Source organism: Betta splendens, chromosome 19 (genome assembly GCF_900634795.4).
Source record: "Betta splendens chromosome 19, fBetSpl5.4, whole genome shotgun sequence".
Taxonomy (NCBI): Eukaryota; Metazoa; Chordata; class Actinopteri; order Anabantiformes; family Osphronemidae; genus Betta; species Betta splendens.
Window position 1 is genome coordinate 8,687,123 of NC_040898.2, and position 23,905 is coordinate 8,711,027.

The 23,905-nt window shown below is 44.2% G+C and overlaps 2 protein-coding genes across 7 annotated transcripts in view; one reads left to right on the plus strand and one right to left on the minus strand.

Annotated features, from left to right (window-relative positions):
* Positions 1–4,114, plus strand: abi3b (ABI family, member 3b). Of its 5 annotated transcripts, XR_008693165.1 has the most exons (7): positions 1–135; positions 210–377; positions 537–716; positions 832–869; positions 1,128–3,027; positions 3,251–3,339; positions 3,426–4,114. XR_008693165.1 is itself a non-coding variant. In XM_029135085.3 (5 exons), exons 1-5 carry the CDS (start codon positions 1–3, stop codon positions 2,056–2,058), a joined length of 1,452 nt encoding a protein of 483 aa, XP_028990918.1. In that variant the 3' UTR covers positions 2,059–4,114. The 5 variants fall into 5 exon arrangements, 1 of the variants encoding a protein (XP_028990918.1); XR_008693162.1 differs by having other exon boundaries at positions 1,128–3,636; positions 3,732–4,114; XR_008693163.1 differs by having other exon boundaries at positions 1,128–3,339.
* mpp2b (MAGUK p55 scaffold protein 2b) overlaps positions 4,106–23,905 on the minus strand; it is a 24,620-nt gene continuing 4,820 nt past the window's right edge. Inside the window, exons 2-13 of one of the 2 annotated variants that reach the window (XM_029133285.3) lie at positions 22,692–22,770; positions 15,288–15,388; positions 10,840–10,992; positions 10,460–10,615; positions 9,899–10,126; positions 7,611–7,742; positions 7,378–7,480; positions 6,339–6,407; positions 6,089–6,250; positions 5,774–5,976; positions 5,401–5,529; positions 4,106–5,270 (exon numbers count right to left, since the gene is read on the minus strand). In XM_029133285.3, the coding sequence (XP_028989118.1) occupies positions 5,094–5,270; positions 5,401–5,529; positions 5,774–5,976; positions 6,089–6,250; positions 6,339–6,407; positions 7,378–7,480; positions 7,611–7,742; positions 9,899–10,126; positions 10,460–10,615; positions 10,840–10,992; positions 15,288–15,388; positions 22,692–22,722 (1,644 nt within the window). In that variant the 5' untranslated portion in view covers positions 22,723–22,770 and the 3' untranslated portion in view covers positions 4,106–5,093. Of the gene's footprint in view, positions 5,271–5,400; positions 5,530–5,773; positions 5,977–6,088; positions 6,251–6,338; positions 6,408–7,377; positions 7,481–7,610; positions 7,743–9,898; positions 10,127–10,459; positions 10,616–10,839; positions 10,993–15,287; positions 15,389–21,188; positions 21,410–22,691; positions 22,771–23,905 lie in introns of those variants that run through there. The other variant, XM_029133284.3, reaches the window with a different exon arrangement.

Sequence of the window (23,905 nt, forward strand, 5' to 3'; positions counted from 1 at the left end):
ATGACGGCGCGGGCGAGCTTCTCCGACGTGATTGCTCAGATTCTGGAGTCGTCGCCGGCCGCGAGGAAGGATCTGACCGACAACCACAGCAACTTCCTGCGCGTCGCGGACTACTGCGAGAGCAATTACCTGCAGGTGAGCAGCGCTCATTAATCACGCAATCGCAGCCGAATGACCACCCACTTTGTCACGGTTATAACAATGAACAGGCGCAGGATCCCAGCAAGGCTATAGAGGAAGCCAAGGCGTTGACGACCCAGGCGCTGGCCAGCGTCACCTACCAGATCAACAGCCTGGCCAGGACCATGCTGAGGCTGCTGGAGTCCCAGGCCCTGCAGGTCAAAGCTATGGAGTCCTCCGTCTGCATGCTGTCGCTGGTGAGGCTCATAAGTGACCTTTGACCCGCATCCAGACGCGCCCAGCCCCGCTTGTGTAGCGCGGTGGCTCCGTGTGTGTGTGTGTGCGAATGCTGCCGGGTTTGACCCGGATAAGATGGAAGAGGCTGCTGTTCACGGGCCGGTTCTGCTCTGGTTCAGGACGCGGACATCCACCTGGAGAGGAGGGCCCGGAAGGAGCTCTTTGCCCTCGCCGCCCCCGGGGCCCGGCCCCGTTACCAACCCATGATCCAGCCGCCGGCAGCCAGGGACCGCGAGGAAAGCTACGTCAGAGCGCCCATCTGCTACTCCAGCCTGGACTCCGTCGGACACTGTTTCCAGGTGAATCGCATTAGATCAGCGTTGTATGAGTCATCAGTATTCATTTACATGCGAGGGATGTGTCAGGTTCAGTGTTTCTGACTGATTTTGTCACCTTCATTCATCTTCTCCTCAGGTCATTGAGGAGCTGCCCAAGAAAGCAGAAGCCCCTGTGTACGTCCCCTACAACACACACACACACACACACACACGCACACACACACACACACACACACGCACACACACACACACACGCACACACGTACACACACGCACGCACACACGCACACACACGCACACACACACACACACGGCAGAAAGTCATTTTCCCCATGAAATTGTTTTTTAAAATTTTGTCTTTGATCTGACGCTGACACGAGTCATGTCTCATTTCTGGTTTGACTTCGTCCTGTTGTTGTCCTCTTTATGCAGAGCCAGTCGTGGCGTCGCTGTAGCTCCTCCATCTGTCCCCACCTTCCACTCGGCCACCACCACCAGCCTGTCTGCTAACTCCTTGAAGCCCAGCACTCCTGCTCTTCATTCACCGTCTCCTCCGTTCTCCATGGATCCTGGCATCCCACGTCCTCCCTCCATGGGCCTCCCCCCTGATCTGCCTCCACCTTCATCCACCATCACACAGTCAGACAGTTTCTACCTGCCCCCACCTCCTCCTGAGGAGGAGGATGATGCTCTTTCCCTTCCTCCTCCTCCACCTCCACCACCAGGATCAGGAGCTGGTTTCATTCCTCCTCCTCCTCCACCTCCACCACCAGGATCAGGAGCTGGTTTCATTCCTCCTCCTCCACCTCCACCACCAGGATCAGGAGCTGGTTTCATTCCTCCTCCTCCACCTCCACCACCAGGATCAGGAGCTGGTTTCATTCCTCCTCCTCCTCCACCTCCACCACCAGGATCAGGAGCTGGTTTCATTCCTCCTCCTCCACCTCCACCAGGATCAGGAGCTGGTTTCCTTCCTCCTCCTCCACCTCCACCACCAGGATCAGGAGCTGGTTTCATTCCTCCTCCTCCACCTCCACCAGGATCAGGAGCTGGTTTCCTTCCTCCTCCTCCACCTCCACCACCAGGATCAGGAGCTGGTTTCATTCCTCCTCCTCCACCTCCACCAGGATCAGGAGCTGGTTTCCTTCCTCCTCCACCTCCACCACCAGGATCAGGAGCTGGTTTCATTCCTCCTCCTCCACCTCCACCAGGATCAGGAGCTGGTTTTCTTGCTCCTCCTCCACCTCCACCACCAGGATCAGGAGCTGGTTTCATTCCTCCTCCTCCACTTTATGCTAGCACCTCTGGTAGTGTGCCACCACCTCCTCCTCCTCCACCCCCACCCCCTCCTTTCTTCCATTAACATCCATGGTGACAGAGGTGACGTCTGTCACTGGGCAGGCTGGGTTTTGCCATTAAATGAATGCTGCATGTGAGAGCTTTGTGTGTCTGGTATGAGCTCTGTAAGAAAAAAAAGCTTGAAGCTGGGCGTTTAACACTGAGCTGTATAATCTGCGTTGAATTGCACAGTATAAGCCTTAAATGACATTTCTCCCCAGGAGAAAAAAATCCTCGTTCAAAGTGAAGCAATCTGCTGCACTGGAACATGTTTGAACAACACCTTGACTACATTCCAGCAACACGTTGCAACAAGGACTCCTGCGTTTCCCCATTTTGCTCTTTTACCTATAAAACCTAGAAAAACAGACTCTTTAAAAGCCTTTAGTCCAAGAAACGTAAGGAACCTCTGACGTTTGTGTTTTGTTTCCTGCAACCACACAAGACCACCCATTAATATATGAAATACAATTTAGAAGAAAATGTCTCGCTTGCTTTTATTGCCACTTACATTTATTTCCAAACAGCATCCCATAAAAGCTCACACCGCACTAACACTGAGCTGTATTGATGTGGAGAAAATGTTTCATAACAGAAAAAAATACAATAATTATGTTTTTTTGAGTGCAAGATTTTTTTAATTTAAAATTTAATAAGACTTAGGAAACAGCACTGCCATGTTTGAGATTATTCTGAATATCTGTCATGTCTGTTTCCACTAAGTAAAAACAGGCTGTCTGCTCAGGAGGAAGAACTGGAGGACTATTAGGTAAAACATAACACTATTCATGTTTTCAACATAAAGATGAGCAAATGTTCATTTGAAATGAAAAATCCATGAAGAACATGACAACTTCTCACAACGTCCTGTGTCTTTAAACAGGATAATAACGCTGGAAAATGCTCAGGTGATACCTCCCTTAGTGACATATTGTGCTCTGACACGGTTTGACCCACAGGTCAGGAGCTTCACTGTTTCGCATTCTGTAATGAGGTAAGGCCTCGTCTCAGCGTATTAGAATCAGAACACTCTGTGCCAGCTGGACTATTTGTGTTCTATATGTTTTTCTAATTATGTGAGCACAGTTGACTTTTACTTGAAGCTGTAACGATTTATAGGCTGAAGCGTCGCCGTCAGCAGTTGTTGACTCATGCAGTCAAACATTACGCTGGTCATCGCGCTGCAGTGACTCACGCTCCTGTGTGTGTTTATACAGATTGTTTTTGAACGCATCACATAATTTCACTGCTGTGAAAGGCAGGTTGTCGTGACTCCAGCCATGACTGTGACTCCCTTTGCATATATGTAAGTGTTCAAAGTTAATAAATGAACGTCTGCACACGGGAAGTGAACTGTTTGGTTTGAGAATCTAAACGCAGACCCGTGTCCAGATTCCCGGTGTTAACGCTGTCGATGGCCGCGGTGCTCGTCTGCTTCTACCTGCAAGCAAACAAGACGAGAGCCTCGTTTAACATCCCACCGATGACTCGGCAGGACGGCGCCGCTTCGGGCGTCTGCTCCGTTTCTTTGGAAGGAGATCAAACGGGCGACAGACTTCCTCCTCGCTACAGTGACGTTGACCCCCCCCCTCCGTACTCACTCGTACGTAAGCCTCTCTACTCACGCCAAGACATCACCCAACATGGATCTCAATGTTCAAACGTTCACAGAAGTGCTCATTAGTGGTTGTTTTCTAGTTTGACCCCAGGCTGACGAGTGTTTGGACAGGAGGCCCACCGCCGGCCTACGGCCTCTACCCAATGATGCTGCCTCTGGCACTGCATCACTGGGGGGACTCTGGATCCGACCCACGCGTCCTCAGGCAGCAGTCCTGACCACACCAGCATTCATACGGAGTTGTCATTAACATGTTTAGTAGAATGTGTGTAATTTAATAGTGCCATTATCAGGCTTTGTTCTTCACACTTTCATTCACGGCATGGTGTAATTTACATGAACATGTGTTCACCTGCTTCTACTCATCAGCACCAAGTGTTTCTCTATGTTATACTATATACTCTTTATTACAACAGTAGTTACAGGTTCAAGGGAAAATAAAATAAATATTAAATAAAGTTGCCATTTTTTTACTATTTTCAAAGATGGAACATGTACAGTGATAGAAATGACGCATTCCATGATGAAAAAATAGAGCGATTCCTTGGCTTTTTAACAATGTTAAGGCAAAAGTAAGTATGAATAAGAAGACACTGGTAAATGTGTTTACTCTTTGTGAATCATACACAACAAACGCGACGACCTCCACCAGCCTTCCAGCCTGTAATGTTGGGTAACCATTAAATAGGTTGAGTGCTACAGTGGTCGAACACTGGGATCCCTTCACTGGATCAGAGGTTTTACCAGCAGGGGACAGAAAACCAGCAGTTAGCGACTCTGTGTTTTTTGTCTACATATATTATGTATCAGTATAGATCAGTGTGCGTGAGCTAATGTATTGCATGATTGCATGTATATATGTTTTAATAGTATCTATTGCTTGTTTGTTTAAATGAATGGGGACGAACAAGATGCACAAATTGTCTGAACACATACAATCATTCTGTATGATCAGATACTAAAATATAAAGAGACTTCAATACAAATCCGACATTTTGTACCTTTCTTTGACATATCTGTCCTACAGAGCCAATGTAAACATTACTCTACATTAAGTATTTAATATCCTTCAAAGAAAACCTCCAACAGAGCACTGATATCTGCAAAACATATGCATTACTCTAACTCTATTTCCACGTTTATGATGTTGTATACACACTCGTACTATTGCACTAAACCTCATAATCAACTCTAAATACCAAGAGAATTTCGGTTCTAACAAACAAAATACAATTTGATATTGGGCTCAACAGAAGAACACTAAGTTTATACAAAACAGCTCTGCGTGAGGCTGGTCATTAACGGTGAAACGTGACTCTCTGCCCTTCATTGCGGACCCTTACCATCAACAAATGCATGGAGACAGCCCCAGTGGAGCTGTGCATGTTAGCCGTCCTCCAACCTTTGGCTCTGGCACCGTGCCTGCGAGGCCTCCGTGTCCCTTAGAAGACCCAGCTGACAGGCACCCACTGCTGCTCCGTTGACAGTTTGTCCAGTGCCAGCCGCAGACTTCGGAACGCCGCCTCCAGGCCATCGTTTATGATGCAGAGGTCAAAGTAATGTCCGTAGGCTCTCTTAATACGCTCACTCTCATCCACTGTCCTCTTTAGTTCAGAGTCCTGAAGGAAATGCGCACAGGGCAGGTGCACGACAGTGAGACGGCTGCATGAAAATAATGGCAATACACATATACACAAATGGAAAATGAGTTACCACACCCAAAAAGTACACACACACACACACACTTACCGTTAACTGTTTCGTGACCACTCCTGACTCTATTGCTGACCTATTCATAGCTTTGAGGACCTCAAAGTCTGGAGCTTCAATGAACAGAACATAGGGCAGGAACTCTGACGTCCGCAGGACTTTGAGTGCCTTTAGAAAAAACACACATATTTGAGGCACAATCAATATTCATTCCATTATTATACCGACAATGTGATTAAAAAACAACTGCACCATCTTCCGCTCAGAAAAATATCATTCTAATCTATGCAAATAAGATTATTGTTTCTGGTAATGAATGCTCAATGATCAAAATATACTGATGTGTATAATCTTAAAAATACTAGCAAGAAGATGACGGATAGCACAAATGCAAACAATGGGCTTCGTGTACCTGTGGGTTGACATCCAGGATGCAGATCTTTCCGGTTTCTATCACCTCGTGTATAGAGTTGATCTTCGTTCCGTACAGGTTCCCATCGTACTCGCCGTGCTCCAAGAAACGGCCGTTTTTTATGTCACACTCCATTTCATTTCGGGTCATGAAGGAGTACATCTGGCCGTCCCGCTCATCCACTTTTGGTTTCCTGGAGGTGACTGGTGCATAAACATTTAACCAAAATATGATAAATGATAATTAACTCTGACAAATTTATAAATAAAAACAATCATCACAGCTGCCAGTGTGATGATGGGCGCCTGCACTCACAGGGGATGGTGGTGCCGTACCGCTGGGGATCAGACACCAGCAGCTTGTTCTTCAAACTGCGTCGGCCGACACCCTGTGCACCGATCAGCACCAGCGTCTTCCTCCTGAAGGGTGGGACTTTGGCAACCTCTTCATAGATCCGCAGCTCATGCCGATCGAACTCTACCCAGTCAGCGAAAAAAAACACAAACCAGCGTCTCGGTTTCATATTTCAAGCAGAGTTAGAATTTGTTTGTGAAGTTTGAATTACCTGCGTTCTTTGTAGTCAAATACATCATCTTTTTCTTCTTCTTGCCACCCATTCCTGCACACAGAGGGCCTGACACACACGGCAAAACACAAAGGGCAATAAAACATCCAACCTTGGCACTTGTCCCTGCCATTCACTTCAACGGCCCCAGTTAAAATGATGTACTAGGAAGGTGAAAACTCTGCTGGGCCATAAATTGTAACCATAAACAAGTGTTATGAGGAGGGTCTGCCACTAGAGGGCACTCTGCACCAACGCTGCTCCGCCATGTCCTGCCAAAGGACACCTGTGACTGGGCGATCTGCTGACCGTCTGTTCAGTATGACACATTTATTGCAGGGGGAAGGGATCTGTCATATGTGTAAACATGTGCAGGGTAAAAAAAACTGATTACCTCTGTCATTTTTGTGATAAAAATTAGGGGAAGCTGAGTAGAGCAATAAGTGTGACTGTGAACAGTATTTTATATATATTGCTGGATCAATAATTCTAATATTATATCTTTTGAATATTTTTGTTTTACTTCTTATTCAGCTAATGCTTTCAGTAAGTGTATTATGTGGAAAACAGGCTAGTGGACAGATGTGTCCTTCCTAGTCTCCAAGGGCAGTCATCATCTTCCCCCTAAGTGAAGGGCATGCACCAGGCACCACCTGTGGTGCTGCTGCTGCGCAGGACTCTGCTGAACAAATAAATCTAAAGTCACAACGCTTCATTTCATCCTGCATCTCTTAAGAAGTGATTATTAATCGGTCACATCACTTCTCAGGTAACACTCGTTCCTGGGGTGACTGTCAGCGCTTTAACCAGCAGACCGGATGCAGGGGTCTGGGTCACGCCAGTGTTCATTACCCGTTCTCCGGTGCTCGCTGACAGAGCAGCAGACTGTGAGCGAAGGATGGGCAGCAAACGCCAGATGAGATTCTCGCATGATGTGGAGGGGAACAGATGTTGCCTTTGTTGCTGGTGTGTTTGTGCAGCGAGGAGACTGTGTCGAATCTGCATAATGAGGGCTCCTCGGCTCGGCGGAGAGGTGTACCTGTGGTAGCGAGCTCCAGATCTCTCTTCACAAATGCTTTCCTCTTCTCCTCGAGCAGCTGGCTCGGAATTAGACCCGCGCTGCCCCCCTCTATGTGACAAGCCTGAGAGGGAAACATATGAACACACAAAAAACAACAGCAAAAAGTTAACAAGTGAGTGAATGAAATATGACTTTTGCAAGATGCCTTGTTAAGACAATCCTGTGAAGGAAAGGCGGGGCGCTATACTGACCTGCCACCAGTTGAGGTCCTCCTGGTTGAAGATCTGAAGAATGTCCCCACTGCTGAAGCTTAGTCCTGCCTCCTTACAGGGAATCAGGTTATCGTGGGATGGGTCATAATCAAAGTGACACTTCACAAAGGCCTAGATGGAGACAGATGTAGAAACGAGAACCCCGTCAGTAAAAACATCCACATTTCACCAAAAACACAAGCTCATCCTTATATCACACTGGATTCACGCACATTTGCAGCTTTTGATGAAGTGTGTACAATTTAAAGTCCACAGACTGTGCTGTCACTATGAAACAGCCTTGACTACTACATCTCTCAGCTCACTTTCCCGACATATCAAGGCTAAAGGATTCAGCTTGTAAACCCAACCCCAACCCCCACTGGCAGGACGAGGGGTCTGAGAGACAGTGAGATAGACAGGAAGAGCTGTAAGAGAGAGAGACAAAATCTGTAGCCATGGCAACCAATCCCCCACCCCCCCCCCCCCCGGAACGTGATGCTTTTTCTCGTATTGAACTGATGCATGAACACCAAAAAGCCTGCCAGTCCTTACTGTACTGTGCAACCGTTTCATCCCCCTGTAAGGACACACACACACACACACACACACACACACACACACACACACACACACACACACACACACACACACACACACACACACACACACACACACACACACACACACACACACACAGTCTCCACTGGCCAAAGGGAACTGTCAGTTGAGTTTAGTCACCGTGCGACAGCCAGGCTCCAGGCAAAGTAACACAGACAGCTGGATTACATACAGAGGGAACTTTTGGGAATGACTCTTATCATCACAACTCTTTGCACACAGAAACATCCGCCTACACAGCTTTTAACTGAGAGCGCAGCCAAATCACACGTAATATCTCTGACAGACAGCCTCTTCTGTGTGTCCACATAGATGCTTTGAAAACGGTCAGTAATATCTGCTGAACTCCACAAGTGATATTTTAAAAGAAAAAAAACAAAACATAAAAAACTAGTTTCACAAAGGAAAGGTGACGTTGTGCAGAAACGTGTGAGGCAATAAAAGGATAATAAGGAACATAAGTGCAATTTTCCTGCTGCCCTGCGTTCTGCAGGTCTAACCATAGTTATGAAAAATACACAACCATCACGCACAGCTGAGGATGATGGGAGTTTTATAGTAAATATATAGTTTATAGTAAATCCACACCAAATGATGTCTTCAAAAGAAAAGTCAAAGTCATTACAATTCATCTTGTCTCTATATGTTTTTTAATGGCAATTTACTTAGCTGCCAAGAAGATTTTACACAAAATCACAAGGTCAATCCAGCTGTTGCCGGAGGAATATAAAGGGAGAATAATGAAAATGCAACATCCATCCAAGAATATATCTGTACTGTATTTTACTGCAACCTGTAATGACCTGGATGAAGCAGTAGACCATCCATCTAGTGGGAACCTTTCCTCGAGCAAAACATGCCTCAATGACATTTATGAGCTATGCTAATCATTATATAACATAGACCCCGTCAATTCTCTAGATTTCAGACTAGCGTAATAAATTCTGATACAAGTTTTACTGATCCTTTTTGTCACATAGCCCAGCGCTTCTCTAGCTGTATACACAGCATCCTGTGATGTGGGCACATCGCTGGCAATATATCACCAGGCGAGATAACCCTTCTGTTTCCCCTCACTGCAAACTGGGTCAGGCTTTCACTGCGACTAGCTCCTCTTGGCTCTTAGAAAGCCAGCGTTCATTAGTTAGTACGAACAAGTGCCTTTTTAGAGGTTCGTTTTCAGCCGTGAATAAAATACACTGTAATCAGTCATTTCCTTCAACGAACAATAGACGGGGGAGAACAAAGCCACAAAGACACTGTGCGAAATATAAAAACAACTTTGCTGGAATACAATGAGACGGCAGCAACCGCCTTATTTCTGTGGTCTTTGAAGGCTTCAATTATTGATCAGCTACCTATAGGCAGAAAATGACTCTGCATTTGGATAAGTGGTAAAATGGTAATGCAGCCAGACCTGCAGCAAACTTATGGATTTATGATTCTCGGCACAGAGTGCAAATTTACAAACAGCAGCGAGGATGCGAGGGAGGACAGCTACTAGGGAAAATGATGGCATCTTCTTGAACACCATACATATATTTTCTTCCTTTTTCCCCACTAGTATCTTAATTGATATTTTATTCTACCATACATTTATTGATTTGATTGATTTATTGGTACCCATACTGAAGAGGTGGTGTATAAACTATTCTTTTGTGGCTGACCTGTCTCGGCGTGTGCGGCTCTTGGTAGCTGGGCAGGATCTTCAGTACCACGCTCCCACTGGCCTCCTTCAGCATCTCCTGGAGCACTTTGGGGTCGTTGCCCACCTCCTTGCCATTGACCTCCTTGATGATGTCACCCACATGGAGCAGGCCTTGCTGGTCGATCATGCCGCCGTGGAGGATCCTGGCGATCACCAGCTCGCCGCTCTCCACTCGAAATGTCACCCCCTGCTCACACAGACGGTCCAGATTTGGACTTGTTGCAGGGGTTGTAAAACTTGAAAACTGAGATTTATTTAGATCGATAAAAAAAATACATAACATGACAAATTATTACAGATGAACAACCCTCCTCCACTCAGTGCTACAAGGCAGAATAATTTTGACTTAGTTCTTTTCAAAATAATGCTGCAATAGAAATCTCATTACACTGAGTGCCTGTGCTGCTACTAAAGCACAAATCAAACCATTGATTAACGAGATTTATTAGCTTATGGTTTACAGGACTGCATCTCACTTTAACGATGTAGAACGTGCAGCTTCTAATCCAAGCAGACTTACCAGGTGCTCACCAGACACCTTACGGATGCCCACCATCCTGACTGCATCTGGGGGAACGGGCTGGTTGTTCAGGGCTGGGTCCATGAAGGAGCAGGGGCTGGGAGGCGGGGTCTCATAGTTTTTGGACGCCACAGAGTCATGGGTCTCCAATAAGGACTGTGAGCGGATCAAATGACAGATACACAATGATAATAATCATGGCAACATGGGTAAGTGCACAAATCAGGTCATCCTGATGCAGCGCTGACTGAAACACAATCTTCATCCAGCATGCTCCATTAAGCATGAGCATCAGTCTGGAGGTTAATAACGGGTTTAGCCTGAGTGCTTGTTAATTAAAGCTGCGGTTTGCTGGGAGATGCAACCCCCGTTCTCCAGACCTGGAAGTGTGGTTCTTTCAGGATGCGGACGAGCTCCTCGGCCGCCTGGCTGCTGTCCGCTAACGGGCCCAGCTCATTGAGAATGTCCTGGACCAGCTCTACGTTGTTCTCCCTCACAGCCTCCAGCTTCGGCTCCTCAAAGCGCTCGTGACCCTGGAGTGTGGTGAATAAAAAATAGATGTTATTTAGGCTTGTTTTTCCACTCTGTAACTGCCGGTATCAACCAGTTTTGATTGGCCTTTGACAAGTCTCAGTCTAAGAAAATTCATTTATAATCACAACCTTCACAGCGAGCGGTAGAAACGCCTTGCTGGGCTTTAAATGAATGTTTTCTCCCTTCTCGGGGTCTGTTTGTTTTGATTCACCACCACAGTAAACAAACAACAGAAACATCAACCTGAAACCGAACCCCGCTGAGAACACAGCCTGCAAACTTAAATCCTTGACTGAAAGACACAAACGCCGAGAAAAACGAAACAAACTTGAATCAAATCTTACGCCCTGTAGGTTTTTCACTGTGTGTACTGAGAAACATCAATATTTCAGGGAACATTAATTTTTTACTTTCTCCTCCTGTGCCGCCAGAGGCACATGGGCCTGTGCTTATTGGACACGGCTTTCACACCTCTGGTCCAGGGTCACAGACACAAATTTTGGCTGATGATATTTCTGCGACACAATTCAAGTTAATACCAGATTCTGCTTTAGTAACAATATTAAAGACTTCCATACTGAAATATGACAAAACTGCACTTTACCGTACTACATGAAGCGGTCACAGCCCCCAGCTCATTTTAGCAGTTTGTCCAAACCACATGCAAATCATTCACTGTAGTGCTATTTGCAACTGTACACCCAATGATTCTATATGTGAGGATTCACATTGTCAGGCAATCCCTGGGAGGACGCGTCTGCTGGGGCTGGCTACTACTCTGGCAACCGCAATGTTTATTTAGAGGAAGAATTCCTGCAGAGAGACAGGATATGGTGTGCACATAAACACACAGACCCAAATAGATATTCAGAATGCATGTACACAAGCTCACAGTACTGTGGCATATATATGTATGTAGAGTACAACACCTACAGTACTATGGCCATAAATGCTCAATTATTTGCAAATGGAATCAAGGTAAAAACATAAAGAGCTCTTTTAGCGACTTTGAAGCCTTGAAGCCAGCATCATGGACATTGTGCTGTATGGGTGCACTGCTGTGTCCATATGCCTGTTTTGCCAACACCGTTCTATTTAAAGAAAATGACTGCTGACTAAATAACAAACACTGCACAGTATTTCAACAAGTGTTCAAGTTGAGGATATACAGTAAATCATGGATGCTGTTTACAGTTCCTCTGCCAAGTACTGACACTGTTTGCTTTGACATTGTAATACGACACCACTAATGTCTACTTGGATAGTTCAACCATAAAAGCTAATGAGCACCGCTTTCCACAGGCAAATGCAGTTTTTCCTTTCCATAACTATTTGAGGATTTTCCTCGTTTAGGTACTTAACTTCTTCCTTAGGTTACAATAATACAATATATGTCCTTGAAAACAGCATAAACCATTTCAAACATGAATAATGAACATAATATACATACTACTGCATCACTGGCATCTCAGAGTCTGTGTTCCAACCAGATGACTATATGCAGTATCAGAATGCAACACAAGCCTTTATGCATGAGTTCTGTTTCTGCACCTTCAGCTTCAATAGCTGGCAGGAAACTGCCTAATAATTATTAAGACTTCACTGCACAGCCCATAAAAACCTAAAGTGTTTTGCACAAGCTGATTCCTGTAAGAGCTGAATTCATTGTTTTGGAAGCCACATGGCGCCACTTTAAAAAAGACCTTGGAGTCTCATTTACAGTCTGAACAGCGATGTGTGATAGGGCAAAAAAGAATGAATGTGTAAAAGCAGAAGGGCAGCTCGTTTTGTTGTTGTAATAGGTCTGATTGCTCACTTAGATCACAGACAGAAATGGAGTCTGTGCCATCGTTAAAACTGATAATTCATGTTTGCGGAGGCTCTTTTGCATGGTGATAGGTGCTGCTCATCAGTACAGTATTGCTCTGACGGCATCATTTTGTATAGTGTTGTTGTTAATTCACCTATTCCATGTGTGCGCGTGTTTTTGTTCTGCCCCTCAATCATTTTAGAATGTTCTCTAGTCTGTTAGCACAGTAAATTGTCAGAAGAATCCACCTCCGTCAACCCTCCTTTCAGACCCATTAATCTTTTATGGACAGTGCTCTTCAGTACACTGGTAGCACCATGAACTCCCACATACAGTACAACAAATAAACCTGCACGCACATATACTGGACGCTTAGGTACTAGAAAAAAAACAAAGAAGTTCAATAAGGATGGTAATGTGCAGAAAATGTCAGGATTCTTATTGCAGGATTCACTACTGCTCCGTGTGGATCATCCTTCTGCAAATATCTTACCAGCGGAATTACTCAACGATCCTGAATGTTTCTCATTGCCAGCTTTGAAACGGTCATTGCTAAGAACATTTTCCTTCTCAGTGCAACTCCTGGCAAACTGTTTGAAAGAAAGTAAATGTGGTTTGCTTTAGTTAGAATACGATTAGAATGAAGGAAGAGAACACAATGACTTTCAGTATAATGATATAAACTACAGTACATCTGTACTTTTTTTACTTTCATATATTCGGAGCAGAGGAGTCTAAGCTTCTCCTTTTATTCCTGTTGCCTTTGAAAAGGTCCACATTTTCAAAAGGCATGTGAAACTCAGCTCTTGGCGAGAAGTCGGGAAGAAGATTTCGAAGGAGAGAAAAGAACATGAGATGTTGTAGGAAGAAACTCAGAACTGATTATCAGAAACTACCACAGCCAAGTCTCTCAACCTTTTTCCCTCACTTCAAAACTCCATAACAGTGACATTACATTCTGCCATGTAACTATGAGGACCTAGTGGGGATTGGTTTCACAAGGAGGTCAAAACGTGAGACATTTTATGCAGAAAGTGCACTTTCATTTTGGTTTTGGGAGTCAGCAGGAGTTGGTGAGAAAAAGACATGTAACTGTAGGTCAGGTTAATGTTATTCCGAGAAGTCATATTGACACACAATGTCGTCCACACTGGAACGGTTCAAGAATGTTGAGCATTTCAGGTCAAAGTCCAGACTCGAGCTTTACTCGGAAACTGTAAAGACCCTTTTGGTAAACGTTGAGGTCAGCCGGCGCTACACAAATATCTGCCAACCTGTTTTGACTGTTGGTGGACGCCATAATTTCCTTGGAACAACTTCACTCATTTGATATAATGCAAAGTCTGGACAAGCTCCCAGGACAAATCTGTATAATTGACTTTATTTATATTTAAACATGTGCAGCGCATGTACAGTATATCCAGGCAAGCTGACAGTAGAGCAGCTCTAACAGTCACACTTGAACATCCTACTGCAGGTGCAGTGGGCGGGCATTACTGCTGTAGTTCAACTAAAACATTCACCATGCACACTCTTCAGTGCTGCCACACTATAAAGATCAGAGATATTAAAATGATTGACAGGTGGGAAACTGGACTATAGGGACTAAACTATAGGAAAATGACCAACATTTATTTTAATAATCTTTTTTCAGGTTATCCAACCAGCCTGTTGTTTACCAGCACCATGACATGAGGGGTGCATTAGTGCACTGTATTTGGCTTTAGGCTTGAACAAAAACAACAACAGCAGCGCCCTGTTCAGCTTATTATTAAAATATGTCCATCCTTATCTATCTTGTCCACCTTCTCTGCTAGTAAACAGAAGCGAGCGTCTTATAGAGGCCGACACTTTTCCTGAACTTCAAACCCTCGTGTACCCCAGTATCCTTTTCAAAACAAGAACATTATTCAAAGCCCAGAACATGTAAATGACTACAAGTCAAGTCATGACAATATATCAGAAATATGACAGAACTGAACAGCAAAGAGTGTAAACGCTGGTTGCCTCTTGTGATTTTATGCAATTTCCTCTGACTAGGCAGCACGACAGTCGAAATAAAACTGCAGATGCCTCTTCAATTAGCATTTTAACATACGAGAAAACAATGAAGCAAGATCATTAACATGGTAATGTGATTGCAGCTGATGAATTTGCGCTGAACTGTTTAAACTAACTTTTGCAAGTTGAAATTAAAATTCAAAATGTAATGACTGCTCTGGTTTTTAATTTCCCGTTTCATCGCAATGTTTCTCCTGTGAAAACAAAACTATTTATTTTGATGACAAAATGATGACTAGGCCAAAAATGCATAACAGAAAATTATTTCATCACGTACATTTAATTTGTATTAATAAAAAATACTTGATTTTGAAGTCATTACACTAATTGGCTTCCAAATCTTTTGTGATAAAAACTACACCAGCCTCTACACAGATTTAATACATACATATTTAATAGTGTACAGCATTGAGTCGTTCTCACCACTGGGCTCTCCATGATGCCTTTGAGGAAGATGAGGTCCAGGTCGTTAGCAGTAGTGGAGCTTGTGCTGTCGCTCAGCGTGTCCAGGGCCTGGTGCATAGCTACAGAACACACAGCAAAACAAAAGTTTATTCCAATCTGTTCCCCTCCATATTCGACAGTAACCCAGGGGAATCCGACTGAGCAGATCCACCTTCGAGAGGGGAGAGGAGAAAAAAAAGCGAGGGAGAGAAAAAACAATTTTACAGCAGTTCCCACTTTATTGTTGGAGGAGGGAGAGGAGATGGAAGCTGCCTCACATCCTTTCCCAGGCAATTTCACCTCTATCACTCACCCTCCTGTTACGTCTGTCAGATGCGACAATATCTTTCTCACACAAGTCCTGACTTCCTCCCTCTTACACCTCCTCTTGCACAAATACACAACAATAACATTACTGAAGTTAAACACTTACTGTGTTAGATGCTGGTTTGGATGTTGTAGTCAATAGTGATTTTATTTTCTAGCTTTGTGATTTGTGGAGCAGATCTGTGAAGGAACTACATGGACATGGACACACACAGGCCCTCAATGATATAAAAACTGCACATACTACTCAAGAACCACTAGCTGCAAGGTGGCATCAATAATTCGATGAAGGCTTGACTTAACTTTGCAGCATCTTCACTGACGTAGAACGCAAGGCATTCGAAGCACACACCAACCAGCCGGCACAAATCACAGCAGACGTGACTGTCAGAAGAGTTGGCATTTTTATTCAAAGGGAACATTTGTCCGCTGTAATTCACTCAACAGACATGGAGGCTTTTGTTTTCGGTGCTAAAAATACACAACACTGGCTTCTTTTTTCATGAAGGAAGCAGACTGGGAGTCTAGCAGAGCTGCAGCACAACCCATGCCCCGAAAAGGCCGCGAGACGAGTTTAACGAAAGAGCTGCTGAGTAGTTCTGTGGTCGCAGCGCTTACTATGCATTAACTCACACAATCACTCCAACCATAGATACAAACTATTCAAACACTCCAACACCTCCCGTTCCAAGCAACTGTGTGTGTGTGTACGTCCCCTTGTCTAGATTTCTAGTTTTTTCAAGTAAGAAGTGTTATAGCCTAACATATTTAGAGAATGGCGACAACCTATTTCGGTCGACTTCTTCTGTTTTATGTATTTTTACATCCTGTACAGCCATTTACAAAGTCACTCAGACGAGGTGCCTTCTGCAGTGTGCTGATCATACAGTTAATCCGCCCTCCACAATTGATTTAATAAGCAAGTTAAGCAAGCCTGCTGCAGCGATGCCTCCTCTACTATTTTCCCTCGCAGTCAAGACCAGCTCCGCGCCGGCAGGACACTCGCCAACTTTATACCTGGCAGAGAACCTCAGACCAGCCGGCTCACTTGACAGGACCTGCATAATTCTCTTTAATCAACACAACTGTACGTCAGCTCAGCTGTAACACTGGTGCCTTTCCTAAAGCAAGCGATCGGCGGTTTAGCAAAGTGGAGTGTTTTTAAACTTTCTCCCACATACTTGTCACTACGGCCGCAGTCCAACCTGACACTCACGTCCTGCGAAAAAGCCAGTTCTCCACAGTGCATGATTAATGTTGAACAGAAACAACCGCATAAAGAAATCGCCTTCCTTCCTGATTAGACATTCTGTGAATTGACACTCTTTGTAAGTCAGAGAGATCATGAGAAGGTGTGAAAAAAAAGCCGGGGAATCAAAGCCATTTTCCAGAGCGAGGCTGCCTGGAGTCATTTTATTATTCATAGAGATTATTAAAAATCAAACTTGTCCTCCTTCTCAGATCTCACTAACCTTCTCCTCTCCACATATTATACACAGGGCTGCTTTCCTAGACCCCATTCTTATTGACATGAATCAAAGCAAAGGCAACAGGCGACGGGTCAAAGTCTGAATGTCAAATGACAGCAATACAGCAATAATAATTAGCTTCTTTTCAAACTGCAACTTTATTCTAAAAAAAAACCCTCTTTAACATTCAGGTCGAGCCTTTCATCTTCGTCAAAGTCTCTCTTTGCATAAACTTCTAATAAAACTGCAAAGCCCATATTATACAGCACTTTTTAATGATACACCAGATTTATTTTTATTCTGTCCATGTCTCATATCAGCACTGAAGTTGCATAAGGACAATTGTGTAATAATACACTCATCGGGTCTTCTCCTCTGAGTCTTTACAGGTGAGAATTCAGGTGGAAGTCATTTTTCGCTTCAATGAATCCAAATTCCCCATACTATGCACTGTAAATTGATCCCACTAGAGAACATTCATTTAGCAGGTGAGGGCTTACGTGCACAGAAAAGGACTCACGCCCACATGTGCGTCACGTCTTCTATAGACATGTCCTCTGCTCTTCCAAGGAAAGATAATATTTCAAAACGCTTTTCACGCTAGAGTGACTTTTGAAAATATTTGACAACCTCGCATCTACTAGATTAAAAGACATAAGAGGGTTTCAGATAATGGCAAATACGCAATTATGGCAAAAAACCTACAGCTCGGGGTGAAGGATTTATTAGGTTTTAACGCCACTCAGCCACAATGTACAATAATGTGCGCTCTGTAAAATCTACCAGCCTTCTGGCTCTGATGCCTGCAGAGGAGATGTAATGACTGAGCAACCAAATTAAAGGTGCGTTCGTCTCCTAAGGTCTCGTGTGAGCATCAGTTCACCTCCAAGGAGCATTACAATTAAACCCAATGTCATGGAGGCGGCCAAACAATCCGGACTGTTATTGTTTGTGGGTAGAGCACAGCGGGGGAACATGAACCTCTTAGCCAGCACTTAGTGAAGGTTGTTCTGTTGCCATGGAGAGGTGGTTAGGGAAACACAGAGGATGGAGAGGGCAGCTGAGGGAGGTGGAAAATGGAGAAAGATATGAGAGGGAGGCAGTCATGGGGTGTGCAGCACACACAGGGGAGTACAGTATGCAGAGTCTTTGCACCACCACACTGTGGTTATAAATACAGTCTAGTCTCAAACAGGAAACGCTCTGACCAAAACAATGAAGTAACTAACAAAGCAGCTACTCGTCAAACCTCAACTTGTAACGTCACCTGATGGTGATTAACTCTTGACGGCTGAGCCGTTCAGTGACTCTGCAGTAACTGCCTAGTTCTGGCTTTCTCAGCGTCCTAGAAACACTACTGGAAGTCACTGCAGCTTCATATCCTTCAGAGACTATTAGAGAGAGAAACGAGCAGGTTGACGAATTAGTTCAACTAATTTGGCACAACAAAGTCACCTCTATACATGAAATAGGGTTTCTGAGGCATTGTTAAATGCTTTAAGGACATGTTTAGGTTTGATTCTGTTCCCTGCTCTGCAGAAACATAAAATTATCATCAAGGTGACAAAAGATGAATGACAAAGTCAGTGTGGGCGAAGAATGATTAATGGGAGTATGTTCAACTGTGGTGTTTGCATGACAGATTATTCATTTATAACTAAAGTCTGAATAATTTTTCCTCATGCTATGAGACTCTTCATTCTTTGCAGACTGATAGCAGTGAGCATATAGGACACAGCTATCTTAGAGAAATGTACAGCTCAGGTGTATGTCAACATGCTCCTCATGGAGCATCAACAGACAAGCTGCCCTAGAAAATGTTATATTAAGAGCATGTGTTCACATTAAGAGTTTTGTCTTAAAATATATTTTTAATAATAAAACTATTTATCAATAGCAATCAGACTTGCATCAGCAACAGTATAAGCAGCGACATCATTTTATAGTATAAAATAGTGGCATTTATCTTGCTTGTTGATCAATATTAGTGTTTTTCTTATTAAATAATACCAGCAATTAAATAATTAAATAATAACATGTTTACTTTTGTTCTGTTTCGTGTTTTTAAACCAATGTACAGATGAAAACTTGGAACAAAAACGCTCAAAGCAGCTTGCAGGGCTTAATTGCTTTTTATCCCTGTCTGCACACTAATCATATTTGAATCATTAATTTCATGCTGGAAGACTTTTAAAAAAAAAATAAAAGTCATCCAGCGTTATCAGTGCTATATGGCAACATTTCCCAAACACACTGTAACTCTGAGCCCCCCCCTCTCTTTCTGGTAGCCAATCAGGAATTTAAAGCTGTCATAATGCCAGACACTCCCCATGGAGATGCTTGCTCCAAGCTGGCATCGTATGGGTGCGGGCTGGACTGCTTTATTAGCTAGCTGAAGGTCACCAGCTAACAGCACTTGTGATATGTGTTGACATTTTGCAAATGGACAGCGGCGAGCTGCTCCCGTCACCCCCCCACCCATGGCCACAGAGACTCTGGCCGAGTCATAATTCCATGTGAAGTTTTTAGAGGGGACGAACATGAACAAAGGGTGACCGAGGTAGTAGATACAATGTTGATATTGACTGAACATCTATTTATGCTGCAGTGATAAAATAAACTGTAAGAGTCACCAAATTATCAAACACCCTCAGCTACAACAGAATTGAACCGTCTCATTCTCTAGAAACCCGGCGATTATCTCCAACGGCCTAATCCTTAAACACAGTGTACTCAATGATCCATCATCTGTGTTTGAACACTGCTTCATTAGTGCAGTGGGCACTCAGGCTACTCCTAGGATAGTGAGGGTTTGGTGGGAAGCAACTGTGTAACATAGTGTGTGTGCCGGAGACGTGGGGGGAGGTGGGGGTATTTGAAGGTTGCGAGTTTGACACTTTCACACGTGATCTCGCTGATCAGAACACTGCTGCATATGAATGACCCCCTACCTACTCAACATGAATGTACAATGTACTTGAGGTCTCTCTCTCCTCTCTCTTACTGCTTCTGTGTGTCTCTCACACACACACACACACACACACACACACACACACACACACACACACACACACACACACACACACACACACACACACACACACACACACACACACACACACACACACACACACACACACACACACACACACACACACACACACACACCCTGAACTGACAGACATGAAGCAAATGCTTTGACATAAATTGTGATTCATTACGGCTGCCTCTGCTGTCATGTCAAGCCACATTACAGAGCAGAGGATTTCCCCTCATCCTATACTGTGTGACATGCAGCATCCTTGACAAAGATGTAATCATGCTTCTAAGCGTGACTGATTTACACAACTTTATTTAAAGCATTTGCATTCATTCTTATGCCCGTATCTAGTAACAAGTGGTATTTTACAATGTTTGTGTGTTTATCTACAGACAGAGTCCACACACACTGATGTAAAAGTATGTTTAACAGATGTGGACATTTACACCATGTTACTGTGTAGTATGCAACCCCTTGCAATAATAATGAGCTACATTAATTATGAAGAACGCACTTCATGCCATGTGAACGAATATATCTGTGTTACCATTCAGTATGGGCTCCAGCTCCTTATCTTTTCTCATCAAAGTGAAACCATTATTCTCAGTCTGACAAGGAATCTATTTCTAAACTGAATCAAAGGACATGTAGCATATTTCCGTCACAGTTAGAATATCCTTTGGTGAATATTTAGAAGCACCTTGCTGTCTTTTCATATCTTCCTTCTTGTGTTTGGATGCCACTGCCTCAGATTCCTGTACACCACGTCCTGCCCTGGGTCCTAATGTGTCTTTGCTCATCTTCATCACACTCTTGAGGTTTGAACCAGCGCATCAGAACCAGGTGCAATGCGAATTTAAAGCCGCAACTAGTTTGTAAAATGCAAACACATACGTCTCTTCCCATTTCTAATCAAAAATCAAAAACCAAACCTTAAATTTCAGCTTCTGTTCAACACATCTGCCATTGTAACAAAACACAAAGCTGGAGAACTTGTGCTTTTTAAAACACTAACACACTCATCACGTAGTGACCCGTTCTTACCTTCTCCCCCAAGCCTGATTTCCAGTCCATCCAGGGAGTTGGCCGAGTCCCCCTCCTCAAGGGAGAGCCTTCCAAAAAGGCTGCCAGCCATGGTGATCCACACCTCACTACACTGCACACACTCGCAGTAGCACACCCAATACTGTATCTGGGAGAGACAGAGATCTCCCTTCCTCTCTCTCCCTGTCTGTTCCTGATTCTCTCCCCCTTCTGTCAAAGCAGCTCCTCGCTCTCCCCCCCCCCTCCCCTCCACCTGCTCTTGACGTGAATGTGTATAAGATACGCCTGGCTGAGCGTCTCCTCCTCTGCATGAATGAAAGGAGACGAGTGAGGTTGTGGGCATGAGCAAAGAAGGTGAAGGGAGGGGAGTGAGCGAGTGGGGAAGAAAGAGGGAGGGATGTATGATGCTTTCCCAAGGAGGAGGGAGAAAAGGAGGCAATATTCCCTCCAGGCTGCCCTGTGGGGGTTAACTAGGGGAAATAGCAGCAGAAGGTTGGCTTGTAGAAGCCGACAGAAATGAGCGATGACCCTTTACACATGACAGACAGTCTTTCAATTTGTAGTTATTGAAAAATTTACATGCATGCTTCCCTCAACTAGGGGACACTACAACTGATCTACTTTGACAGGAGAGGGGAAAAAACAAAATTAACCCTTTTCCAAGTCTGCTGCTTTCCAAATACAAACAGACATCACTGGTTTACAGAAACTGGGTGTTAGTAAAAACCCCAGTGTTCTAGACTCCGCCCTCAGCCAGAGTACAGCTTAGGACTGACTGACAGCCCATTACAAAAAAAGAGCCTCCACACATATTTTAACTCTCTGTGGAATGATTTCCGCCTTCTACCCAGCTCTTGCAAATTATTACTGCACAATAACAATAAAGCGTGAGTATGTGAGCCAGAAAAAATGATGGAACAGCATTTATAATATTTTATGGACAAATAGGATCAGGTTTATCAACCAGTTTACATAGGCTAGAAGTTATTGCAATTGTCAGATAAGCTGCCATTTTTTTTCCAGATATGAAGGTTTTCTGCACTGCTGAGTTGAATATATTTGCATTAAACTTCTTCTTAAACTTTCTCCCAGCAGCCTTGAAGTACAAACTGTAAACGAGAGGGCACCACCTCTAATAAACTAGATGGAACTTAAACAAAAAAACATACCCCGAAAAAATAATCCTACTGTAATTGCCACTTTTCCAGTACCAGGAAGAAGAATTTGTAACACTGGCGGTGCAGATTTTGATGTGCATGAGTGGAAGTCTGCAAAGGATACAACAGCGAATCTTCTGAGGCGTGACTGATCTAAGACTAGAGTTTTAGCGCTCCATTAGCCCGCTCATTTAGTCGCATTAAAACTTGGGAGATGAGATGCATGTTCTGAGTGCTGAGATAACCACAGACCCTTCAGGATCTCCTCCCTCCTCTCTTCCTCCCCTTCAGCCTCTCTGTAATATACACACACACACAGATGTCACAGCGAGAACAAGCCACTTACCGGAGTCAGAGCTGGATGTTGCCACGGGCATTTTGAAAATCCGTTCCTTCCAGTATCCGCAACAAACTCGTTAGGTCAGCTACAATGACAGGGTAAAAAAAAGGGGGAGATGCAGTGAAAACAGCTTGACTGTGAACAATGCTAATAGCTTGGTAATGAGACAACTAAGGCAAAGTGTGTAGTGTGCAGTTAGGCTGAGGTTTTACAAGTTCAGCACAGAGGCATCAATAGGAATCGTAAGGCAGCTACATGCATGACAAAAAGGCTTTTCAGTCATAATCACAGTCAATGGACCTACGCACACAGCTTATTCCCAATTTGTCTAAACAGGCTCCCACACAAGGCAAATAGTATCCAACTTTGTTAATGGCTAAAAATAGAGAAGCCAGTTGCTCTGGTAACACTGTTTTAGTCTGTTTTTAGCCGCCGCGTCCGTTAGGGATGCTATTAACAACAGTTGGAAAGATTAACTGAGCGGGTTGAGTGAGTGGACAGGCCAGCTAACATTAGCTTAGCGAGGATCTATGTTGATCCTAATTGATCCATTTAACATCAGGCAGCAGGAAAAAGCAACAACAATCACAGGTTTAAGAATAGAAGACCGAGCTACTGTTGTCTTGCCTAAAGAAAACAGACCCTAAACTGTCTTATCAGGTCATGTGCAATTTATTACACACTCATTGTGTAAAGAAAGAGCCAAGAGTGTGAGAGAGCTCCCTGGTCATGAAGAGGGGGCACTAGAGGGTTAAGTGAGTAAAGGCAGCGTAAAGACAGATCACACGTGAAGGATGACAAAGAAACCACAAAGCTGATTCAGGCGAGGCCCTGTTACCTAAGATGCTAATTCCTGGTTGCCATGACAATAGCAATCCACAGTGGAAGAAGGCTGTGGTGGCCGATAACCAGCAATGTCACCACAGGGTCACTGTGTGTGTAAACATAGAACTGTCCTGTTTCAGCTTCATCATCCCTGATCACACTGGGAGCAACGAGGCACCGTCACACAACGTTCCAGCGTTTGAGGAATTACACTAACTGGCCAAACGAGGACACCAGCAGTAACAGCTAAATGACTGCGAATGCTTCCCACATTATTCAGTCATCATTCCCATCAGATTATAAAGGACATTATACTAACTAAAACGAAGGCTCTAGGTTGTCCTTGAATCTTTGATGACATCTTCGAGCAGACTATTGTGTGATTGTACCAAGTA

Bases quoted from the DNA above. Each gene is read 5' to 3' on its own strand.
- abi3b (XM_029135085.3), top strand. From the start codon at position 1: ATGACGGCGCGGGCGAGCTTCTCCGACGTGATTGCTCAGATTCTGGAG. The intron at 717-831 runs GTGAATCGCATT...TCTTCTCCTCAG, and splicing joins CCGTCGGACACTGTTTCCAG to GTCATTGAGGAGCTGCCCAA. The intron at 870-1,127 runs GTACGTCCCCTA...CTCTTTATGCAG, and splicing joins AAGAAAGCAGAAGCCCCTGT to AGCCAGTCGTGGCGTCGCTG.